At 40.8% G+C, this 11,692-nt stretch overlaps 1 protein-coding gene across 10 annotated transcripts in view; it reads right to left on the bottom strand.

Annotated features, from left to right (window-relative positions):
• The window catches only part of fam131bb (family with sequence similarity 131 member Bb), a 65,516-nt gene that overhangs the window by 28,008 nt on the left and 25,816 nt on the right, over positions 1–11,692 (bottom strand). For 3 of the 10 annotated variants that reach the window (XR_004561830.1, XM_034174550.1, XM_034174549.1), the window contains exons 2-4: positions 11,220–11,257; positions 7,027–7,062; positions 6,503–6,605 (exon numbers count right to left, since the gene is read on the bottom strand). Coding sequence is in view for 9 of the 10 variants with exons in the window: in XM_034174550.1 (XP_034030441.1) it covers positions 6,503–6,605; positions 7,027–7,062; positions 11,220–11,257 (177 nt within the window). In the remaining variant the exon portion in view is untranslated. The remainder of the gene's footprint in view (positions 1–6,502; positions 6,606–7,026; positions 7,063–11,219; positions 11,258–11,692) is intronic. The other 7 variants (XM_034174552.1, XM_034174551.1, XM_034174553.1 and 4 more) reach the window with 7 other exon arrangements.

The raw sequence follows: 11,692 nt of genomic DNA, 5'->3' as shown, positions 1-11,692 counted from the left end.
CAAGTGTGTGTAATGGTGTTTGGTCACATGAGCTGTGATGGCCTGAATATGGTGAGCCAGCAGGGTCACACTTAGAGTACACAATTGAAAAATGTGATCATTTTTAGACCAGACTGTTATTACATTTTGGCTCTCAGTGTTTTCCTCAAGGATTATGAATATGATGCTGTATTTTCCAGGCTTGCTTTCTGATAGTTGCCACTCTATCTCTCAGTGTGCTTTGATCAGATGGATCAGAGGTCACATAACTTATGTGACAGTCCTTATGTCACTGTACTGTACTTATGAATATACCAGGGTTTCCCCTGCAGTTACATAGCTTATACAACCCCTGGCAAAAATGATGGAATCACCAGCCTCGGATGATGTTCATTCAGGTGTTTAATTTTGTAGAAAAAAAGCAGATCACAGACATGACACAAAACTAAAGTCATTTCAAATGGCAACTTTCTGGCTTTAAGAAACACTATAAGAAATCAAGAAAAAAAGATTGTGACAGTCAGTAACGGTTACTTTTTTAGACCAAGCAGAGGAAAAAATATGGAATCACTCAATTCTGAGGAATAAATTATGGAATCACCCTGTAAATTTTCATCCCCCAAACTAACACCTGCATCAAATCAGATCTGCTCGTTGACATTGACCCTATGCCATGACATTGACCCTATGTGTCTTTTTGCAAGGAATGTTTTCACAGTTTTTGCTCTATGGCAAGATGCATTATCATCTTGAAAAATGATTTAATCATCTCCAAACATCCTTTCAATTGTCCAAAATATCAACGTAAACTTGTGCATTTATTGATGATGTAATGACAGCCATCTCCCCAGTGCCTTTACCTGACATGCAGCACCATATCATCAATGACTGTGGAAATTTACATGTTCTCTTCAGGCAGTCATCTTTATGAATCTCATTGGAACGGCACCAAACAAAAGTTCCAGCATCATCACCTTGCCCAATGCAGATTCGAGATTCATCACTGAATATGACTTTCATCCAGTCATCCACAGTCCACGATTGCTTTTCCTTAGCCCATTGTAACCTTGTTTTTTTTCTGTTTAGGTGTTAATGATGGCTTTTGTTTAGCTTTTCTGTATGTAAATCCCATTTCCTTTAGGCGGTTTCTTATAGTTCGGTCACAGACGTTGACTCCAGTTTCCTCCCATTCGTTCCTCATTTGGTTTGTTGTGCATTTTTCGATTTTTGAGACATATTGCTTTAAGTTTTCTGTCTTGACGCTTTGATGTCTTCCTTGGTCTACCAGTATGTTTGCCTTTAACAACCTTCCCATGTTGTTTGTATTTGGTCCAGAGTTTAGACACAGCTGACTGTGAACAACCAACATCTTTTGCAACATTGCGTGATGATTTACCCTCTTTTAAGAGTTTGATAATCCTCTCCTTTGTTTCAATTGACATCTCTCGTGTTGGAGCCATGATTCATGTCAGTCCACTTGGTGCAACAGCTCTCCAAGGTGTGATCACTCCTTTTTAGATGCAGACTAACGAGCAGATCTGATATGATGCAGGTGTTAGTTTTGGGGATGAAAATTTACAGGGTGATTCCATCATTTTTTCCTCAGAATTGAGTGATTCCATATTTTTTTCCTCTGCTTGGTCTAAAAAAGTAACCGTTACTGACTGCCACAATCTTTTTTTCTTGATTTCTTATAGTGTTTCTTAAAGCCAGAAAGTTGCCATTTGAAATGACTTTAGTTTTGTGTCATGTCTGTGATCTGCTTTTTTTCTACAAAATTAAACAACTGAATGAACATCCTCCGAGGCCGGTGATTCCATAATTTTTGCCAGGGGTTGTAGATTAGATATATTAGATTATTAAAATTATTTCCCATGTGCATTTTACTTCTTAATATTTTTTTGTTTATATACTATGAATGAACAATGTTGAATTGAAGCCACTGTTTAACTTAATTCGTTTATTTAATTATTTATGCTCATCTTGATCATCTTCTGATCTGAGCATGTTAAATCTTTTTCAGAACCTCCATTTTACAACATTATAAACGTTTAGCTCTTTAGTTTGATTTTTCAGGGTTTTGGAGACAAAAAACAAAGCCAAAGCTATATTTATGTAATAAAAGTTATGGGTTAGTGGTAGTTCCAAATAAGTGTTTTTGCGGTTTATTGGTTAAGCATCATCACCGTTCACTTTTCAATGAGTAGTTATCAAAGCTAAAGTTTAGATGCGCTGTGTCAAGCAGTGTCAGAAAAAAAAAACAGTTTACTATTTAGTCTGATTTTGTACATTTCTGTGCGTGACCACTGTCTCACACTGACCTCACTCACTCCATACCTTGCTCAACCACCTCCCACCATTTTCTTTTTCTTTCCCAGCTACAGTCAGTCATGCATAAGCTCTAATCAGAAATGGACAGCATATAAAATGTACTCAAAACACATATTCCAATAGGCTGATGTCATTTTCCCCAATGGCATTCGCTCCCAGGTCTTCCCACCACTGCAGCATTGTGATTTGTTGACTTGGGCAGAGAAATAAATAACATTTAAACAAATCAACACCTCTCTAACATTTAATTACTAAACATTATAATCCCCATGAAGGGAGGGTATGTCATGATCCAGCCCTTTAGGGCCATTTGTCATAGTTCTGGACTCATTTCCACTTCCGTGCTCTGAGCTTGTGTGTTTATATTCTTGTCATGTCATGTAATCACGGTCCTACTCCGTTTATGATTGGTTTTGTTTCATTTATTTTCAGTGTATCATTTGACTGACACGTATATAGTTTTGCCTTATTGTTTATTGTATTCTTTCACTCTTGCTCCCTTAAGTTACTTTAGTCTTGGTTTAGTTCTGTTTATCACATTTATTGTATTAGGCTTTAGTCACTGGTTTTGGTTATTACAACCTCAATTCCAATGAAGTTAGGACGTTGTGTAAAATGTAAATAAAAACAGAATACAATGATTTGCAAATCCTCTTCAACCTATATTCAATTGAATACACTACAAAGACAAGATATTTAAGGTTCAAACTGATAAACTTTATTGATTTTGTGCAAATATTTGCTCATTTTGAAATGGATGCCTGCAACACGTTGCAAAAAAGCTGGTACAGTGGTATGTTTATCACTGTGTTACATCACCTTTCCTTCTAACAACACTCAATAAGTGTTTGGGAACTGAGGACACTAATTGTTCAAGCTTTGTAGGTGGAATACTTTCCCATTCTTGCTTGATGTATGACTTCACTTGTTCAACAGTCCGAGGTCTCCATTGTCGTATTTTGCGCTTCATAATGCGCCACACATTTTCAATGGGCGACAGGTCTGGACTGCAGGCAGGCCAGTCTAGTAGCTGCACTCTTACTCCGAAGCCACGCTGTTGTAACACGTGCAGAATGTGGGTTGGCATTGTCTTGCTAAAATAAGCAGGGACGTCCCTGAAAAAGACGTTGCTTGGATGGGAGCATGTGTTGCTGCAAAACCTGGATGTACCTTCCAGCATTGATGGTGCCATCACAGATGTGTAAGTTGCCCATGCCATGGGCACTAACACACCCCCATACCATCATAGATGCTGGCTTTTGAACTTTGCGCTGGTAACAATCTGGATGGTCTTTTTCGTCTTTCGTCCGGAGGAAACAACATCGATGATTTCTAAAAATAATTTGAAATGTGGACTCATCAGACCACAGCACACTTTTCCACTTTGCGTCTGTCCATTTCAAATGAGCTCAGACCCAGAGAAGGCAGCGGCATTTCTGGATGTTGTTGATGTATGGCTTTCGCTTTGCATGGTAGCATTTTAACTTGCAATTGTAGATGTAGTGACGAACTGTGTTAACTGACAATGGTTTTCTGAAGTGTTCCTGAGCCCACGTGGTAAGATCCTTTACACAATGATGTTGGTTTTTAATGCAGTGGCGCCTGAGGGATTGAAGGTCACGGGTATTCAATGTTGGTTTTTGGCCTTGCCGCTTAGATATAGAAAGTTCTCCAGATTCTCTGAATCTTCTGATTATATTATGGACTGTAGATGATGGAATCCCTAAATTCCTTGCAATTGAACATTGAGAAACATTGTTCTTAAACTGTTGGACTATTTTTTCACGCAGTTGTTCACAAAGTGGTGATCATCGACCCATCTTTGCTTGTGAACAGCTGAGCCTTTTGGGGATGCTCCTTTTAAACCCAATCATGACACTCACCTGTTTCCAATTAGGTGTTCTTTGAGCAATCATCAACTTTCCCAATCTTTTGTTGCACCGTCTCAACTTTTTTGAAATGTGTTGCAGGCATCCATTCCAAAATGAGCAAATATTTGCACAAAAACAACGAAGTCTATCAGTTTGAACATTAAATATCTCATCTTTGTGGTGTATTCAATTGAATATAGGTTGAAGAGGATTTTCAAATTATTGTATTCTGTTTTTATTTACATTTTACACAACAAGCCCATCTTCATTGGAATTGGGGTTGTATTTATCTTCAGTGTTTCTTATCTGATTATGTTCCTTTTGTTATTTATTGCATTATTCTGTAGTCTCTTTCTGTTCATTTATTTTCGGTGTAGTCATATTTTGTGTTGTCATATCTTTATCGGTTACTGCATTTACTTTTATACGTTAATCAGTATCAGTGCGTTTCTAGTTTTTATTATAATAAATTGATCTCCTTGTTTTCCACTTTTAGACTCGTCACGTTATTTCCTAGCTCTGCCCCTTTTTTGTTTTGTTCACATTAATAATTGTTTTGTCTTGAGCATGTCACATTTTTCACCATTGGTTGTTCTGTCACTCAATTTATCTCGCCCCAGTCAGCTTTGCTTTTTGTCTCACTGTACTCTTTTGCACCTGCCCTTGTCTTTCTCGGTCACGCCCCTTCCAGAACCCTTCTCACACCTGTTCCTCGTTTCCACCTTGATTAGCCTGCCCCCTATTTCATCTCTGACAGTTCCACAGCTCACCGCCAGATTGTTGAATTTGTGTGACTTTCCAGCCTTCATCCCTGGCTCCGTTTTGTCCTGTTTCTGCCTGCTGGTATTTTGACTTTACCTTGTTTTAAACCTCGAGTTTGTCTTTGCCTCTGACAGCCTTAACACCGTGTATTTTGATCTGTGCCTGTTTATTTGAACCACGCCTCAACCTCTCATCTGTCTGCTACCTTTGTCTCGCTGCGGGACCCCCCGTGTACCAACCCCTGCTTGTTGTACTTATTACACTTACTTAAACCTTTTTTGAACTCTTATCAGTCGTGTGAGTTTGCAGCTGTGACCATCCAGTTTGTGCCACGCCACCCTGTGTATTTGTGTGTTTATACATAAAATCATGGTACAAAAACTTCTGAGTAGTACTACCTGTTTTTGTAAATTGTTATCATAGTGTAATTATTGCAAATACGAATGCAAATGTCAATGACAGTAAACATAAAGAAGTAATTCGATTTTCTGTAAATACCTTTGAATATTGGCCTAAAATGTTGCATCCTGAAGTAAAAAAAATTATTCACATGGCTGTAGCTAAATGGGGATTCTGGTGAACATGGATTATGGGAACAGCTAAATGACAAGGGTTGAGGAGGTGACATTTACGTGTTTAATGAGAGCTAGCTGTAGTGTTCATGGGGAGGGGAGGAGAAGAGGAAATGATGAATCCTGTCTGACGAAGGGTACACCATGGAACAGAAGAGGTTAATTGGGGTGAGATGGCTGTGAGGCACGAGTACACCAACACCTTAATGAGAGGATGGCTTGCTGACTGATATCATTCACACCTCTGTTGAGCTGCCTTGACTAAGTAGAACTTGTTGTCTTTCACTTCACTGTCTGACTCCTGCAAACACTGCAGTGCATATACATTTTCGAAGAATAAATGCACATCCAGCTGTAGCGCTAACGTTGGCTGATGGCTGCAGGGTTAGTTTGCTCTATATTCCATGTAACCAACGCACAATGGACACATTGTAAAACCCTATGTATTTGATTAGCTCTGATGGTGACATATGGAGATGTGATTAATGAATAAATTAGAAAACAAATCAGTTCCACATCAAACGGTGCAGCAACAGCCGCGATCTATTGCACTGTACGACAATACATGTGACTGCACTCAAACTGCACTGCACGAAACATCTGCATCACTACACTGCACTGAACCGCATTTGACACAGCACTTTACACGGTTCAACACATCCAGACTAATACTTATTCAGGACACCACATAGACCAATTTGACAGTTTCACAACCACTTAACATAAAGAAAACTACACTTCCCACTCACCTTTTTTTTAGAATAACAAGCTGCATGATGGTGCACTGAGGATTTTATTTATTTATTTATTTTTGTCAGGCTTGAGACTGATTTTGTTGTGATTCTGCCAATGCCTCACTGAGGAGCCATTGACGGGTGGAGAGGAAGTGATACAGGGGAACCCTTTCGGGTACCATGCTGACTCCATCACCCACTGAGGGCGGAGCCAACATGTGGTCACTTTACCAGTTACAGCACAGACACACACCTGACACACCTGACAGAGAAGACTTAGCCAGAGCGCCGATGCCGTAGGCGTTTGAGTTCCTCTTCAGCCGAGGTAGAATCGATGTGGTGTCTTCCATGGACAGCTAGAGGGGAGGAGCAAAAGAGGGATGGAGGAGGAGAAAAGTGTGGAGAAAAGGACAGTATGGAAGGTGTGACAGTGCACACACAGACGGCCAGACAGTGTGCGTTAAAGAGGGGTGAGCGGAGAAAAGAGGTGATGTAGGTGTTGGGTTAATACAGTGAGACCAACTCTGCATCAAACACAAATCCACTTTTTTTAAAATAAAACCAATAACGAGTGATTCTGATTGTGCTCACTACTGTGCATCACTACCATAACCGAAACAGATCAACTGAGGTGGGAGGGATGGGGGGGGGGGGGGGGGGGGGGTGAGTGAGTGGGGCAGGGAAAGGCTGACTGCTACAGAGTGAGTTAAAGCAAAAAAGGCAAAAGAAAAATAGAACAATAAACTATGCATGAAGGAATGATGTCACAACACTTACATTGATTCCTTCCCATGAAAATTCTGAACGTCCATGCTGAGGAAGAGAAAGAGGAGGAGAGAGGGATGGGGGGAAGATGATGGAGTGGAGAAAACAGAGAGAACATTGACGTGCACAAGGGGAATGGGAAAAAGAAAGGAGGGGTGGACATGCAGAGACAGAACTTAACAGAATGGAGCAGGAAGAGAGACAGATAAAGTAAGAATTTCCCAGGAATGAGGAAGGGCCGGGATGACAGGAAGAAGGGAGGGGAGTAAACAGGGATCAGGTTATATTGTTGAGTTTTGTACAGCAGAGTGAATGTGCTTTGGATGAACAAGTCTTCTCTCTCTGGTGATATCAGCTGGCAAAAAAAAAACAAAAAACAAAGTCAGCGGAGAACTGCATGTGCGAGAAAGAGAGAGACGTCAAAGCTGCATCCGGTGAGATTTGGTGCCGCAGACAGATGGGGGACGGACACTAACAGTAGGATGGGGGAGTGTGAGTGTGTGGGGGCGCTGGGGACAATGGAGATATGCAGCGGCCTGTGCCACAGCATTTCTCACTATCAGCTGCACTGACACTAACTAGACACTGGTGGGCTACTGGCTCGGCAGAAATGCTCTCGACTCGTCTTGTTGATGTATGCAGTTGGAGCAAAAATAAGTCACCAACAGGAGAAAAAGTGGGACAAAAAAAAGTCTCACTTGTCCCCATTATCTGCCTCAAGTGACTCATGCAATTGTATTTTTCTGCAAAAACGTAAAAATGCAAGCATTGAAATGAGCATGTCAAATCTACTTTGTGAATATTTTACATCCCTGCAAGGTCAACTCACCAAAACAGATCACGTACTGCCATGTTGACATAATTAGTAGTGTTGGTGAGGTTTGCCTCGCTCCCCAGAAGAACCAAGCTTACAAAGGTAAAGCTTGACAGATGGGATTTCTGCATTCAGTAGAAGTAATGACAGAGACATAAGGTATATATGTTTGAACTTTACTGTTTATTAAAGCTACATCTGTGAAGACTCGTAGCATAGTGCCTATATGGGCCACCTACATGGAATATTTGGTGGCTACAGAGCAACATTTTATGGCCAGAGGTCACCAGATCATTGTTAATGCCAAACCTTGGTTTTAAGGAAATTTATAGTAGTTCTCATTGCGACTGTGTTGATATGAGTGGCTATTCACAAGCCCTTTCCCAAGAGGTCTCAAACATCTGCCTGGTTTGCCTCCCTTGATGGTGTACCGCCAAGGGAGTGTCACTGCAACACTACGTACAGTCATAAGGTGCATTTTTCTGAGCATGATCTGGACCCCAGTGGCTAGAGAAGGCTAAGGAGTCACTCACATTTCACCTGGCTGGAGCAGATACATGATTAGTTTTGAGAGGTGGGAATGGATCATCAATGGAAGAACTCATTAAATTTTATTTCAATCTGAATCTCAGGGTGGATGTTGGTTTTGTACATTAATGCTGATCTCTATTCCTGATTGCTGTGATCCTGCAATTCTCTATAAGAAACTGACTCCAATTAAAAGCACCATTACCTACACTGAAATAACACTCTAAAATATTGTTATTTTTGCACATATGCACCTTATTAAAGCTGAACCGACTAATCAGAAAATCCTGGCTCTACTCCTGATGCTGAGGTAGCGATTACCATCCCTATCAACTACATCCAGCTTGTACCTAAATGGCTAATCAATACCAGCCTCTTCCTGTTCTTTTCTTCACTCCTTTTTGTACTACAACCCCTGGCAAAAATTATGGAATCACCGGCCTCGGAGGATGTTCATTCAGTTGTTTAATTTTGTAGAAAAAAAGCAGATCACAGACATGACACAAAACTAAAGTCATTTCAAATGGCAACTTTCTGGCTTTAAGAAACACTATAAGAAATCAGGAAAAAAATTGTGGCAGTCAGTAACGGTTACTTTTTTAGACCAAACAGAGGGAAAAAATATGGAATCACTCAATTCTGAGGAAAAAATTATGGAATCATGAAAAACAAAAGAACGCTCCAACACATCACTAGTATTTTGTTGCACCACCTCTGGCTTTTATAACAGCTTGCAGTCTCTGAGGCATGGACTTAATGAGTGACAAACAGTACTCTTCATCAATCTGGCTCCAACTTTCTCTGATTGCTGTTGCCAGATCAGCTTTGCAGGTTGGAGCCTTGTCATGGACCATTGTCTTCAACTTCCACCAAAGATTTTCAATTGGATTAAGATCCGGACTATTTGCAGGCCATGACATTGACCCTATGTGTCTTTTTGCAAGGAATGTTTTCACAGTTTTTGCTCTATGGCAAGATGCATTATCATCTTGAAAAATGATTTCATCATCCCCAAACATCCTTTCAATTGATGGGATAAGAAAAGTGTCCAAAATATCAACGTAAACTTGTGCATTTATTGATGATGTAATGACAGCCATCTCCCCAGTGCCTTTACCTGACATACAGCCCCATATCATCAATGACTGTGGAAATTTACATGTTCTCTTCAGGCAGTCATCTTTATAAATCTCATTGGAACGGCACCAAACAAAAGTTCCAGCATCATCACCTTGCCCAATGCAGATTCGAGATTCATCACTGAATATGACTTTCATTCAGTCATCCACAGTCCACGATTGCTTTTCCTTAGCCCATTGTAACTGTTTAGGTGTTAATGATGGCTTTCGTTTAGCTTTTCTGTATGTAAATCCCATTTCCTTTAGGCGGTTTCTTACAGTTCGGTCACAGACGTTGACTCCAGTTTCCTCCCATTCGTTCCTCATTTGTTTTGTTGTGCATTTTCGATTTTTGAGACATATTGCTTTAAGTTTTCTGTCTTGACGCTTTGATGCCTTCCTTGGTCTACCAGTATGTTTGCCTTTAACAACCTTCCCATGTTGTTTGTATTTGGTCCAGAGTTTAGACACAGCTGACTGTGAACAACCAACATCTTTTGCAACATTGCGTGATGATTTACCCTCTTTTAAGAGTTTGATAATCCTCTCCTTTGTTTCAGTTGACATCTCTCGTGTTGGAGCCATGATTCATGTCAATCCACTTGGTGCAACAGCTCTCCAAGGTGTGATCACTCCTTTTTAGATGCAGACTAACGAGCAGATCTGATTTGATGCAGGTGTTAGTTTTGGGGATGAAAATTTACAGGGTGATTCCATAATTTATTCCTCAGAATTGAGTGAGTCCATATTTTTTTCTCTCTGCTTGGTCTAAAAAAGTAACCGTTAGTGACTGCCACAATTTTTTTCTTGATTTCTTATAGTGTTTCTTAAAGCCAGAAAGTTGCCATTTGAAATGACTTTAGTTTTGTGTCATGTCTGTGATCTGCTTTTTTTCTACAAAATTAAACAACTGAATGAACATCCTCCGAGGCCGGTGATTCCATAATTTTTGCCAGGGGTTGTACTCCTATTTCTTGCTCTTTCTCTTGCCGCCTACCTCTCTGCTCCGTCTTCCTCCACAGGACTCAGTTTGATGAGAGATTTAACACACTTCAGTGGCATTGCTGAGCTCCTAGGAGCATCTTTTCCACTGTGCCTTCCAACAGCCCTGAAAGCACCAATGTGTGCAGCGGATTTTACTCCACTGAAGTGCGTACTGAAGCATGGCGTATAAATAAATTATGGGATTGTGTACCGTGCATTTGATGGAAAAGCAGAGATCTGCATGTTTTACTGCAAAATGGCTTCCTCTTCTGTGTCCTGTCTTAGAAGGATGAGGATAGAGCACAAGCACAAGAGGAGACCATGGCAATGGCGTGTGAGAGTTGGAAAGAGCGGCAGTGACACCAGTGTTGTTTCGGTTTGAATCAGCACTAAGTATTGGTCGTCAGGTGGACATTAAGCAACAGACGCCAAGTCGTAGCAACAACAATGAACCACTCCAACAGATTATTAATTCTTCCAGGTACGCTACACCCTCTTGGGCGGGTAGCATAAGTGGAAGCTTAGCGGCTAACAGACGCGATATGTGCTACTTTCCTAATAACACACGCACTGTCGACCGAAGCTACAAAGAGCTAGTGGAAATAAGCTGCTTCTAAAAGCAGGAGATCATCATGTGGCTGCCTCTGAATTTTTTATGAAATCAGCCTCCACCAGGTTGGCACCTCAGGTGGAGTGGCGAGCATTCCGCTATCCGCGAAGCCATAAAGAAGGATGTGTTAGAGTGACTGCTGAAGACTTACCTGCTCGCCATCCTTCTGGACTGGCACGCCATCTGCTGCTGAGAGCAGAACAAAAGCAAACAGATAAAAAGAGAGATGGAGAAACAAGGAGGACATTAATTTTTCCTCTGTCAAAACAGATGAGCAAGAAATCTACTACACGTGATTTATGCAAAAACAATAATGGACCATGAGGAGTCAGTGACAGATCATCAACCAAGCCATCCACGAAGCATACAGTGGATGGGAGTGGACTGAAAGGCACACTCTCTGTTGGATAAATGAACATTATTATCCCTCCTCTGTCCAAATCCTAATTAAAACACTGGTTTAATTAGATAGACTGTAATAGTAATGGGATTTAAACACAGCTTCAGTCTCTAGGTGCGTTTCCTCTGTATCAGAGGGTCTGTGCTCGCCGTCTGCAACTCTCAAGAGGAGCTCACTCCTGTATCAGTGCTGTGCGTGCACATAATGCACATTTGCATGTGCGG

The sequence above is a fragment of the Thalassophryne amazonica genome, chromosome 7, assembly GCF_902500255.1.
Source record: "Thalassophryne amazonica chromosome 7, fThaAma1.1, whole genome shotgun sequence".
NCBI classification, from domain to species: domain Eukaryota; kingdom Metazoa; phylum Chordata; class Actinopteri; order Batrachoidiformes; family Batrachoididae; genus Thalassophryne; species Thalassophryne amazonica.
This window is presented reverse-complemented; position numbering and strand designations above follow the sequence as displayed.